Source organism: Notolepis coatsorum, assembly GCF_963971535.1.
Source record: "Notolepis coatsorum genome assembly, chromosome: 4".
Taxonomy (NCBI): Eukaryota; Metazoa; Chordata; class Actinopteri; order Aulopiformes; family Paralepididae; genus Notolepis; species Notolepis coatsorum.
This window is the reverse complement of record NC_140168.1, coordinates 73977208-73989935: the sequence shown is the minus strand read 5'-3', so window position 1 is coordinate 73989935 and position 12728 is coordinate 73977208. Positions and strand designations below refer to the sequence as shown.

General features: G+C 40.2%; 2 protein-coding genes across 2 annotated transcripts in view; both read right to left on the bottom strand.

Moving 5' to 3' along the window:
- slc6a18 (solute carrier family 6 member 18) overlaps window positions 1-1437 on the bottom strand; it is a gene marked incomplete at both ends in the record, with an annotated part of 57345 nt that extends 55908 nt beyond the window's left edge. The window contains one exon of the mRNA XM_084311984.1: window positions 1293-1437. Coding sequence (XP_084168110.1) covers window positions 1293-1437 — 145 coding nt within the window. The remainder of the gene's footprint in view (window positions 1-1292) is intronic.
- Window positions 1438-2243: 806 nt separating this feature from the next.
- Window positions 2244-12728, bottom strand: part of LOC311226563 (sodium-dependent neutral amino acid transporter B(0)AT1-like) — a gene marked incomplete at both ends in the record, with an annotated part of 32706 nt that continues 22221 nt past the window's right edge. The window contains 6 exons of the mRNA XM_084311983.1: window positions 2244-2405; window positions 5225-5387; window positions 7926-8085; window positions 9597-9801; window positions 11258-11414; window positions 11915-12043. Coding sequence (XP_084168109.1) covers window positions 2244-2405; window positions 5225-5387; window positions 7926-8085; window positions 9597-9801; window positions 11258-11414; window positions 11915-12043 — 976 coding nt within the window. The remainder of the gene's footprint in view (window positions 2406-5224; window positions 5388-7925; window positions 8086-9596; window positions 9802-11257; window positions 11415-11914; window positions 12044-12728) is intronic.

Sequence of the window (12728 nt, the reverse complement as noted above, 5' to 3'; positions counted from 1 at the left end):
CCGCTTTGAAAATATTCAACAGGGGGGCGCAGCGGACTAAGCGTCTGCCCACCACCACAGAGACAGTGGGATCGAAACCAGTTGTGGTGCTTCCGGGTTGGCCGACCATCCATACTAACACAATTGGCAGTGTTAGAGGGTGGGAAACCCGGCGAGGGTGGGTCCTGGTCGTTGTAAACAGCGACTCCTACAGTTCGGTTGGGGCGCCTGCACAGCAAGGGAAGGATCTAAGAGAGGTAGTGTGACCTTCCACACGTTACACTCTCCCAGTGAGAGTCCGCGCTGCCAGGTGAAAAGAAGCGGTGGGCTGGGTACACATGTGTCGGAGGAAGCATGTGATAGTCTCCGCCCTCCCGGACCGACGGTAGGGGGTAGAGTGCGCAACGACCAGGAAGGGGATTGGGAATTGGCATAACGACTAAGATTGGGATGGGAGAAAAACGGAAAAAAGGAGGGAAAAGATAATAAAAAAAAAAAAAAAATTGTGATTTGTGCAACACTTCAAGCATCTATAAATAAAATTATTAGTGCTGTCAATTGATTAAAATATTTAATCTGATTAATTGCATGATTGTCCATAGTTAACTAACATTTTTTCTTTTTTTAATCTACCTTAAACAGATCTTTTTCAAGTTCCAAGTTTTAATACTCTTATCAACATGAGTCAACAAATGCTTGCTTTATGTAGCCATTTAACACAAAAGGATGACCCTCATGCATTGCAAATTTGCATCAAATTCAAAACAGAGTGATGCACAAAATAACTTAAAAGAAAATAATAATTTAAAACAATGAATAAAGTTTGCATGAAATAATAGGGGAAAGAAAACATTAGGAACTTGTTACATTCACCCACACAAGGGCTGAGGACACACACTCCCCCCCCCTCTTTTTTCTAAGTTAAAAGAAATAGTGGCATTAATAGAATCTGGCATTAATGCGTTAATACTGCAATAACTTTGACAGCCTTAAAAATTATATAATTCCACGTGGACATGAATTGGTTAATACTCTAATCTTAAATGTAATCTTAAGTAAAACCTTAAGTAAAACTGAGATGTTTACCAAAATGTGAGTTATACTTTAATAAACTTGTTAAAAGTCTACTCTTTTCGTGAGCAACAGTAACCGAAAATAAAAAGTATAATTTCAGTGTATTTTAAGCACATCGTATGTGCAACTTTTAACACACCAAGTACAACTGTGGTTTCAATATAACACAACTTTAGTAATTTTCAGAAAATATACTTAAGTATCCTTTTTTTTTTTTTTTACTTGGGAAAGCATCTTACCTCCTCCATGGATCTGGACAAAGTATGGAAAACGCCACACGTTGCCTACTCCCACAGCAAAGCCAATACAAGACAGAAGGTACTGGGTCTTGTTGGCCCACCTGGGCCGCTCCTCTCCTGTTTTACATCCCCCTGTGTCTGCCATCCTCAGCTCTCTGTCAGACAGACCATCGATTTAGTCTGCCTACTGTGAGGGCACTAAACCAACCTGCAGTAACTCCTAACAACTGTGGAAATGTACTAGGGGGATTGTACCAAGACCCAGTTTAATGGATAACCGGGCGTGATGCAGTAGTAACGTGCCTCACAGCCACCGCAAAACACTCTAAGCCGTCTATGGAAACATCAGTGGCAAAGTAGGGTATATCATCTGCATACATGTAATAACTTCTGACAGTGAAGTACTGGTTTTTATATGGAGGGTTGGTTTTTATATGGAGGGTTGCGTCAGTCTTCCCAAGGTCAACAGGGCCGTTCAGACAGTTCAGTGGGGAAATAATCAGTTGATTTATCTTTTTAATGTCAGAATTGATTTAATATATTTTTATGACAATATTCATGAGCAGACTATGTACAAACAAATACAACATAAAACTTTGCTGTGCATAATATTCAAAATGAGTGCAATAAGTAACCGTAATGGCAGACAAATCAATGCAATGAGTAACCACATTGAAAAACGGTGATCCTGCACCCAACGAGACATGCAGAGCATCAGTAAATGTCAGTATGAATGAGATTGTTCATCTACACATCATTGTTCCTAGCACTTAATAATACATAGAAAGATATAATAGTATATGTATAAAAGATACATAGTAGTGCTTGTACAAAATCAGTGCAACAATTTCAACACTGAAATGTATTTAAAATAATTGTATTTATTTATTTATTTATTTATTTATTTAAATAATAGTTTCAGTGTTACCACTGAATAAACAGCATAGTAGTTTATTCCAACTGTGGATCCTTTCCTTTCTTGCAGCAGTGAATAAAGACCACTCTACATAATGCATAAATAACGACGCTGAGACTGGGTATCCCTGCCAGAATAAAGATGACCGCATTGACCCACGTGGGGTACAGTATGGTCTCCAGAGCAGGGAATTCAACCTGCAATCCAGAGAGAAGTACAGTTAGTGTCGGGCAGCGGTTCTCAACGTGTGGTCCGGGTCCCCAGTAAAAATGAGGAACAGTTGAATTACATTTTATTCATGAGAAGTCAGCCAAAAGAAAGAATAGGCTATAAGAGTGACTATTCTGATCATAGGTTTATACCACTATTATTTTCCTAAACTACAGTAAAGACAGCTATGGAATTCTAGACTTAGTATTATCCAACAACAAAAATCGTCTCAGATTGGGTCCCAGAGACAAATCCCTACGTATATCAAATGGGGGTCCACTGACTAATCCACTGACTGAGTTAAAACCATGCAGTTTCAAAGAAGTGAGTGAGAGTCAGAGAAGTGAAAAGGTATATTTTCATAACTGAATAGGAAAATGGGGTCTTTGGAACACTGTTTGAAACTTGAAAAGTTCCTGAAAAATGTAACCCTTACACTGAAGAGCCATATACTGTAACTCTGTTTTTAAATGGTTTGGGACAGCCCAATGTATTTGCAGTTCTAAAGTAAAATCACTTTGAAGTGTGAATGTGATACATCACCAGAAAGTACTCAACCTCTACTGTCTTTAACTATGAGTGAACACAGCACTCTAACTTACCATCTTTGCAAGCCAGGGCCTGCAATCTTCTTTTAGAATACAAACATATTATGTTTGGTTCACAGTGCCTCAAAATAGAATTTTGTTTTTATATCTGACATAAGATAGAATAATTTTAAGAATTACATGAACTGGTTGAATGAAATTAACTCAAGATCCTTGGGTAACACACTATATATCATTATATTTTCCTACTCAGATACTCAGATGTATTCTATTGCACCTAAACCTTAAATCCAAAATGGTCCAAATGGGGAAACCTCTGCCTGTTTTATGCATGCTGACATTTTCAGTTGAACGTTAAATCGTTTCACTCAAAGTCACATTTGATTCAATATGTCAGCTACTGGAGAGCAGCTGGTAACAGGGCAGGTAACAGTAGAAAGATATAAATATAGGCAATAAAAGAATATCTATAAAAATAGATCTGAATATAAAAATATGAGAAAAGTAAACAGTGTAAACAAAGGTGCAGATATATTACAATAAATATTGGCAATAAAGAATTTGTTCTTATTTTAAAATATCTGAATATACTGTATAGCTACTATGAGTAAAAGTAAACAGTATACACAAGGTGCAGTATACACAAGGCACCCTAACTGGTATGATATACAGTACGTCGTACAGATACAGCCATTTGGGCACCGTATGCGCTGGGTGACCAGTAGTAGAATTATACCAGTAATTCAGCTCGATTACAGCTGGTGACTTCATTCATAGGACGCTACAACGAGACCGCAAATGACATCACGCCATATCATAATCGGACTCAGGTTTTTATCCTTTGATCTTTTCCCTCTGATCCCCATTCTAACCACTGCGCGGACCTCCCTGTATCTCCCTTGCACCGCTGCTTACGTTAAAATTGCAATGACGATCGAATCCTGCCAGGTGGCAGTATCGCCTACCTTTTGAACTGGGATAGTTTAGTGTGGGGACCATTTTTAATTTTTATTTATTTTCTGCAAAAACTCCTCCCCCTCTGAGGACAGAGCGACAGAGCGATCGCTCTGAGATTTTACCTATTTTTTTTTTTATTCACTTTTTCTTTTTATTTTTTCTGTTTTTTCTCCCATCCCAATTTAGTCATGCCAATTCCCCCCTCCCCTGTCTTGATCGTTGCTCGCATGTACCCCCCACTGGTCGGTCGTAGGGAGGGTTGAAGAATCTATCGCATGTCCCCTCCGATACATGCGGAGTCAGCCAGCCACTTCTTTTCACCTGTCAGCGCGGACTCTCATTGGTGAGGTGTAACGTGTGGGAGGCTCACACTATCCTGTCCTTGCTGTGCAGGCGCCCTGACCGACCTGTAGGAGTCGCTGTTTACAACGACCAGATTACCACCCATCGACTCCCCTCCCGCTGACTCTGCCAATTGAGTCAGTATGACGGCCGGCCCAAGCCGGAGGCAATGCTGACAGCCGGATTTGATACCGGTGTCTCACGCGTTGGTGACGAGCGCTTAGACCGCTGCGCCACCCAGCCGCCCGGAGATTTTATCTCTTCAAACCTATTTCCCGTATACACGAGTATACACATACACGAGTAATCGCAATGGCAATGGGATCACTGGGGATTATTCTTTTTGGAGTACCTTCTGGCTAAGGTAAGATCTATTCTATGTCTATTTTACCTAACCTGAAACATGTTTTTGTAGCGATCACAGTGTCGTATTTTACCGGATCTAAACCATGCTTTTGGTAACGATAGCAGTTTCGAGTTAAAACGACCCCCCCCCCTGATGATTTTGTGAAGACACATAATGTACATGGTATATACCTTTGATTTGGAAGTATTTGGAGTTTCAGGTGAACAACCAGAACGATTTGGGCATAATGCATATAACGCATCATATCTTGCGATCTATGAAAAAAGACTGGATTATTTTGGAAAAGGGGCGATGTTTAGCATGGAATAGCACACAAACTACAGTATGTAGAAATGAACTGGTTAGTCAGGCTTGGACTATGAACAATGCCTGTCAAATGAGCCATATTATTGTCTCCATAGCTATAATACAGAACACACGATGGGTCCGCAAACATTACGAAAATGGTCAATAACGCTGGCGCCATTGAGTAAAGATGGGAAAATAGCGTGGCAGTCAATGAGTTAAAACTACGTTAAATCAGCAGTCAGCAGTTTAGTCCGTGCAGGTTTTGGTGGGAGTCAGACACACATAGTTCTTATGTACTACTTACATAGTCAGGGTTCCACACCAGGTAGGTGAGCTCCTCCTGAGCTTTAGTTATCAGGTAGAACACGAAGATGGTCAGGATGATGAGAGGGCTGATCACCATCCATGTGGCCTGCCAGTAGATGTTTGGCTTGTGTCCTATCATGAACTCCAAGTCTCTGTTGAACCTGAGACAAAGGGCAACTTTGATTCTGAGAGCAGTAGTGAGGGGAGGTTTTCATCCACTAGCCACAGCGAGCAGGCAGATTTATAAATTAAAACCAGCCACTTTTTATTTATTATTGATTTATTTTAAACATTAGATTAGATTAGATTCAAATGTATTGTCATTATACAGCACAAGTACAGTACAACAAAAATAAGTTTGGCATCCCACCAGAGTGCAAATGTAACAGTAAAGTGCAATAGTAATATACATGTACAAGTGATTAAACTGGGTATAATATATATATTATTTAATTTCACTGTATGCCCTGTGGTATGTATGTGATGAATAAAACTCTTGAATCTTGAATATATTGGGTATATAAATCAGTACTACTGAGTGTAGTGCTATTTAGATGTATTCACAGAGTTGTAATATTTTTTTTTGATCCACTTTTTCTCCCATTTAAAATTTTTCTCCCATCCCAATTTCGTATCATCCAATTCAACCCTCCCCTGTCTTTGAACGCTGTTTATTGCCTCCCACAAGCCGGCTGCAATGTGGACTAAGTCATACATAGCACGAGTCCCCTCCGATACTCGAGGTAACAGCAGTCGCATCTTTCCACCTGCGCGGCTCGATCTTTCAGCGTCAGGGGTCTGGGCTTTGGAGGGGCCCCGCCCCTGTCGCTTCCTGATTCTACTGCGCAGGCGCACCAACCGACCTGTAGGAGTCGCTGTCCACAACGCCCGATTGCGTCTATGCCAAATACACCGCTGTTCGGTTTCCGGGTTCCTCTGATTGGCCACTAAGCCCACGTGACCGCGCGCTAGCACGCCCCCCTTATCGCCCACTGCCGCGCTGTGAAGCGGAAGAGCCAGCGGGGAGAGACTCGGTCCAGCTCCAGCAGCAGCGGCCGTATTCTCTCCGAGGCGGCTCGTTCTTATTAATCCCCCATTGTTCAGGTCGACATGGTCGCACAAACACCCGTTGGAGGAGTAGTGGGGGAGAAATGAATGAATGAATGAATGGATGAAACTTTATTTAACAGATTGCAGAATGGGTACAATACAGTACGGCGCAATACACACAATTGTTAAGGGGATGCAGACCAGAGAAAGACGTTTGTCTGGAAGAAGAGGAATATTTTTAAATAGCAAGAATTATCGACTGGCAACTCTGTGCTTGTTAGACATGTTAATGTCATGTATGTTGTGTATGTCATAAATGTCAATATGAATTGAAAATGGGGGACCCTGATGTAAACAAGACAAACGTTTTTCTCTGGTCTGCATCCCCTTAACAATTGTGTGTATTGCGCCGTACTGTATTGTACCCATTCTGCAATCCCCCACTACTCCTCCAACGGGTGTTTGTGCGACCATGTCGACCTGAACAATGGGGGATTAATAAGAACGAGCCGCCTCAGAGAGAAGACGGCCGCTGCTGCTGGAGCTGGACCGAGTCTCGCCCCGCTGGCTGGATAAGGGGGGCGTGCTAGCGTGCGGTCACATGGGCTTAGTGGCCAATCAGAGGAACCCGGAAACCAAACGGCGTTGTATTTGGCATAGACGCCGCCCGATCCCCACCCATCAGTTTCCCTCCCCCTAATACTGCAAATGTGTATTAGTGCGGACGACCAGCTAAACTGAAAGCAATGTGGAGCGCTGGGCTCGAACAGGGAGATGATCTGTTTGAGCCCAGCCTCCAGTATTCGTGGTGAGTGCCTTGCCCACTGCACCACGTAGCCGCCCACAGAGTTGTAATATTAATATGTACAGTGATACAGGTATAAAGACAATATGGTACTAGTAATCATACTGGCCAGCAGCATAACTAGCAAGAGTAGGCAAAGGATATGTACATGTAGATATAGTATCTACAGATATGTAAAAAGGATTATATGCAGGTATGTACAGACAGATGTGGATATATATATACTGTCTATACAGCATTATTGTACATGCTATCATACCATGATCAAATACCATGATATTACCATCAGTAGCGTGGCTTCAATGAGATGATATTGTGGTATCATTTAAGTATAAAATTGGTACCATGGTGATATATTACTTTTTCCAAGGCTGTACCATGGAAACACTGATATTACCATCATGGTACCAACCGACTACCATGATACCTTTGTATTACTACTTCATAACATGGCCTTCATCATGGTACCAATTTTATACTTAAATGATACCATGATATCATCTAATTTAAACCATGATACTGATGGTAATATCATGGTATTTCCATACTACCATAGTGACCAGAAATTATGGAAATACCATGATACCTTTTTGGAAATACCATGATACCTTTTTGTAAGGGAATGAGAGGACCTAGGTTACTGCTAGGGTAATGATACACATAAGAACATAGTTTTGGGGGGCAATCTAGAAGGGCAACAAATTTCAAAATTACATTTGAAATGTAATATTGTGCGGTCACATTGTCCCAATGTTTATGGTAGGCATACAGGGTCAAAAACAATAGATAGGAACTGCCCCCCCCCCCCCTCAAGCTTTAATCTCTCTTTAATCTCTTTAATCACCTGTCTATGCCATATATGTAGACCACAGCGATCATCTCAAAGAAGGCTATGGTTAAGAGGGGAATGGAGCCAGCGAAGCTGTCGAACAGCACCAGCCAGTAGCTCCCTGAACCCTGTGCAAACAGTAGAGCGATGATGCAGGACACGAAACACGTTATACCTGAAACACACAGAAAAATAACAGCTTGATTTAGTGGAAACCAGAAAAAAAAAACTCAGTGGCAGCAGGTTGTCACTAAGTGGCCAAGCCTCAAAGTAGAAAATCGGTACAGTATATCTTCGAAAATCAATCACAAAAATACTTTTTAGGTTATGGTGCGACGTGGGGTCTCCACTGAGGTTAAAAGAACACACCAATATTATGGGAAATGTGCTTACTTGACTTCTCCAGAGTCAGACAAGGAGATAGATACCTATTCCGTTGCGTTCGGTAGAAAGCTATCTGGTTGCAAGCTTGCAGCCGAATAGTTTTGTGTGTGAAACTAGCCTAGAATGGAAGTGGATCAACAGCTGTTGGCCAAAAACACCTCTCCTGGAGCTCTAAGCTAGGCTAGCTGGTCCATATCCGCTTCCATCCGGCTTGCAGCACTGAACACACTGAGAGTAAATTGGGTATCTATCTTATTGCCTATGGTTCTTCAGTGTAAAGTTGACATTTTCCAGGAACTTTTCAAGCTTCAAACTGTGTTCGAAGGACCCAATTTTCCTATTTATTCAGTTATGAAAATATACCTTTTCACCTCTCTTACTCTGCCAAAACGACATGGTTTTAACTCAGTCAGTGGATTAGTCAGTGGACCCGTATTTGATAGGAATTTGTCACGGGGACCCCATCTGAGAAGATTTTTGTTGTTGGATAATATTAAGTCTAGAATTCCATAGCTGTCTTTACTGTAGTTTAGGAGAATAACAGTGGATAAAGTCAAACCTGATCAGAATAGTCACTCCTATAAGCTGATAGAGTTGTGCTCTTCCTGATGGCTTGTCGTACAGAACTTGTAAGTCGCTTTGGATAAAAGCGTCAGCTAAATGACTAAATGTAAATGTAAATGTAAATGTAAATAACCTATTCTTGAATGGTATGAATGGCCATTATGTGCCTGTGGCTCTCAACCATTGGCATCTCCAGGACAACCAGTGGTGGAAAGTAACTAAGTATTATTTTCACTCAAGTACTGTACTTAAGTAAAATTTCGAGCTACTTGTACTTTATGTGAGTATTTTCGGGAACTTTATACTTTTACTCCACTACATTTCAAGGAAAATATTGTACTTTTTACTCCACTACATTTATCTGAACCCATAAGTTATTAGTTACTTTGAAGAAAAGGATTTTGCATAGAAAACACAATATACAAAATAAAAGATTCATGAAGATTATATACTTTCACATTTGAAGCCTGTCACCTTCAAGAGGATGTAATCAGAGCAGCATAACTGGACCACATTCCACTTTAACACAACCTATAAAGGTCAATGGATACACAAACATCATGTAGAATGTGTACTTTTACTTTAGATACTTCAGTACATTCAATAGCAAATACTTCTTTACTTTTACTTAAGTAAAGGAACTGTGTACTTGTTCCACCACTGCCAAATTGATACACATTAGTTTAGTCTGGAAGTCTAAAATTCCATAGCTGTCAGGAGATGTGGATGAAGTCTCACCGGTAAACACCTCCTTGGGCCACCTTCGAGGAAACACATTGAGGTCCTGTAAGGGAACCACCACTCCCTCTATGGTCCCAAACATGGTGGACAGTCCGAGACAGAACAGCATGATGAAGAAGAGGACGGCCCAGATAGGAGAGATGGGCATCTTGACGATGGCCTCCGTGAACACAATGAAGGCCAGACCTGTACCCTCCACACCCTACACAGGTACACCATTGCTGTTATCATGCAGCTCAACCATATATTATACTGTATATTATTACCATATACCGTATATTATACACAGATAGGGTTGAAAGGGGGCTTGATACCCTGTCCCTGTTGTATTATTGACCATATTTTAGACACTTTAAACACTTAACACACCATATTTTATCTATTTATTTATTTATTTATTTATTTATTTATTACCTATCTATTATTATAATTTTTACCTCATTGTACTTTCATTGTACTTAGGTTGTACTTTAGTTTGTAGGCTATATTGTATATTTGTATAGTGTTGGGACTTTATTCCTCTTTTACTTACTTTTTTTCTTTTTTACAGTATGAAGCACATTCTCAGGGGCTCATACAGAACCAAGCATTTCACTTTACATGTGACAAATAAAAGCAAACTTGAAACTGAAATTTGATATTCACATGACGACCATTTCTCCCAACCTGAGCATGACATAGTAGAAGCAAAATGGCTGCTGTGTGAAAGTGTTTATTGTTGTAATTAGGGATGCTCAATATTGGCTTTTTTACCAATACCGATATACCGATATTGTCCAACTCTTAATTTCCGATACCGATATCAACCGATATCACATTTTAATGCCGATATCGGCCGATAATATCGGTAGGCCGATAATATCGGACATCATTTCTATAGAAATGTAAAAAAAAAAATATATATATATATATATATTTTTTTTTTTGAAACCGATACCGATATTTTCCGATATCACATTTTAATGCCGATATCGGTAGGCCGATAATATCGGACATCCCTAGTTGTAATTCCTTTTAAATATATGTCTTAAGAAAAAGTATCATGGTATTTCCATCAATGTTTTGGTCACGACAATGATGGTAGTGATGAAAATATGATGTATATTATGTGAAATATCATGATATTACGATTGGTGTAAATTGGATTATACCATGGTATTATTTAAGTACAAAAGTGTTATCATGAGGATGGTAAAACTAAAATGACCATAATACTACCATGATATATTTGGGTAAGGGTCAAAGAGAGAGAAAGCGAAGAGGGAGGGCAGCTACATGTTTTCTTTGTTAGGGTGACCATGTTTTATCACCATAACATTTGATTTATAAAAAATTAAAAAATTTGCAATATTGTGGCGAAAGTTTTCGATTTGATTTGATTGACTTGCACCAACACACACTAAAAGAAGACTAATGTTAACAATAAATTCTAGAAGGCAAGACTTTCCTTTAGGAACACACCAACATTATGGGAAATGCGCTTATCTTCTCCAGAGTCAGACAAGAACATACTGTTCAATTGAAAGCAATCAGGCTGCAGACTTTCTTCTTGTTTGACACTGGAGAAGATGGTAAGCACATTTCCCATAATGTTGGCGTGTTCCTTTAAGTCACATGATAACTGATGCTGAATCTAGTTGAGCAGTTGTTAACGTTACCTCACTGAGTAGTTTCTGATGGTCACAGAATGTGATATCCAACCCACTGACTATGGCTGGATACGTGCTGTTCAGACTGTCAAAAGCTGCCTGGTAATTGTCTGTAGTGATGCTGTCTTCAGGGAGATTAAAGGTATTTAACAGTATCATGATGTTCCTGGGGGGGAAATGGGAGACGTTAAGTAGCCTACATTCTAGATGGTAAATCAAACATTGAGGAGGGGTGTTTATGGTTCTTTATAAAACTCTTTATAAAACTCTTATCTTAACCCTATCCTTAACCTTACTGTGTATATAAACCTAACTCTTATCTTTACTCTAACCTTAACCTTGGAGCCCTAATGCCTTACCTTAAACCTCAACAGATGAAAGATGCACATTTAATCCGGAATGTCCTCTCCCAGGGGAAAAATACTGTGTTACACTATCAAAACCTTTTTTTACAAGACATTTTACAAGAAATGTTACAACTCCACGTATTGAGAGTTGAGCTTTTAACTTTTTTTTTTTTCTTAATGGTTTACTGAGATTATTTCCCCCTTGATGCATGCACAGTCTAGGGGGGGGGGGTGAGGACAGGGGAAACATGTGCAACAATGAGTATGTGATGAATACAACTTTGACATACAGTAACTACACGATTTTGCTCTGTCTCACCCGTTCATGCAGTCGTCAAACTTCTCTGTGGCCCTGAAGCCGATGATGGAGTAGATGACGGTGGCAGCGTATATCGAGGTGCAGCCGGTAACGACCGACAGAATGATGGCATCTTGTTGGCAGTTGTTGCTTGTGAAAGGAAATAAGGAGGAGAGCCTAAGATGCCATTTATGTGGACACTTTAATCCAAAAAGAGTGTATTCATATATATTTTTGTATTATTAAATAACGTTGGAATAATAATAATTCCCGGTTTTTATAAATGTAAACAGTTGCTCTGTCGAGCTCCTACGGTACTCCTACATTTCTGAACATGTTTTTGTGTTCAGAGCTTCATTCGTAAAACAGCAATGAATGTCCAAATGGCATTCGGGCCTCAGTCCTACAACACAGAAAGATGTTCACTGACAAAGTCATTCACTTTGTAGAAGTAACCTACTGCTTGACCTTACTCCTAGAACCCACCTCACCCCTGCCCACTTTGACAACCTAGGATGGCTTAACTTTAGATCGCTAGCATGGCTAATAAATGCAAATATATTGTAGTCTGCCCCGTTGTTCTGACCAGGATTACATTCCTTTCTGCCCCGGTGATGCGCGCGCACACTGAGTCTGATGTATACGGCGAACAGGTTTGATTGATTGATTGAACATTTTATTAACAGATTGCAGAATGGGTACAATACAGTACGGCTCAATAAACACAATTGTTAAGGGGATGCAGACCAGAGAAAGACTTTCGTCTTGTTTACATCAAGGTCCCCCATTTTCAATTCATCATAAGGTCTATTGTGATTCTGGGCGAGGTAGAATA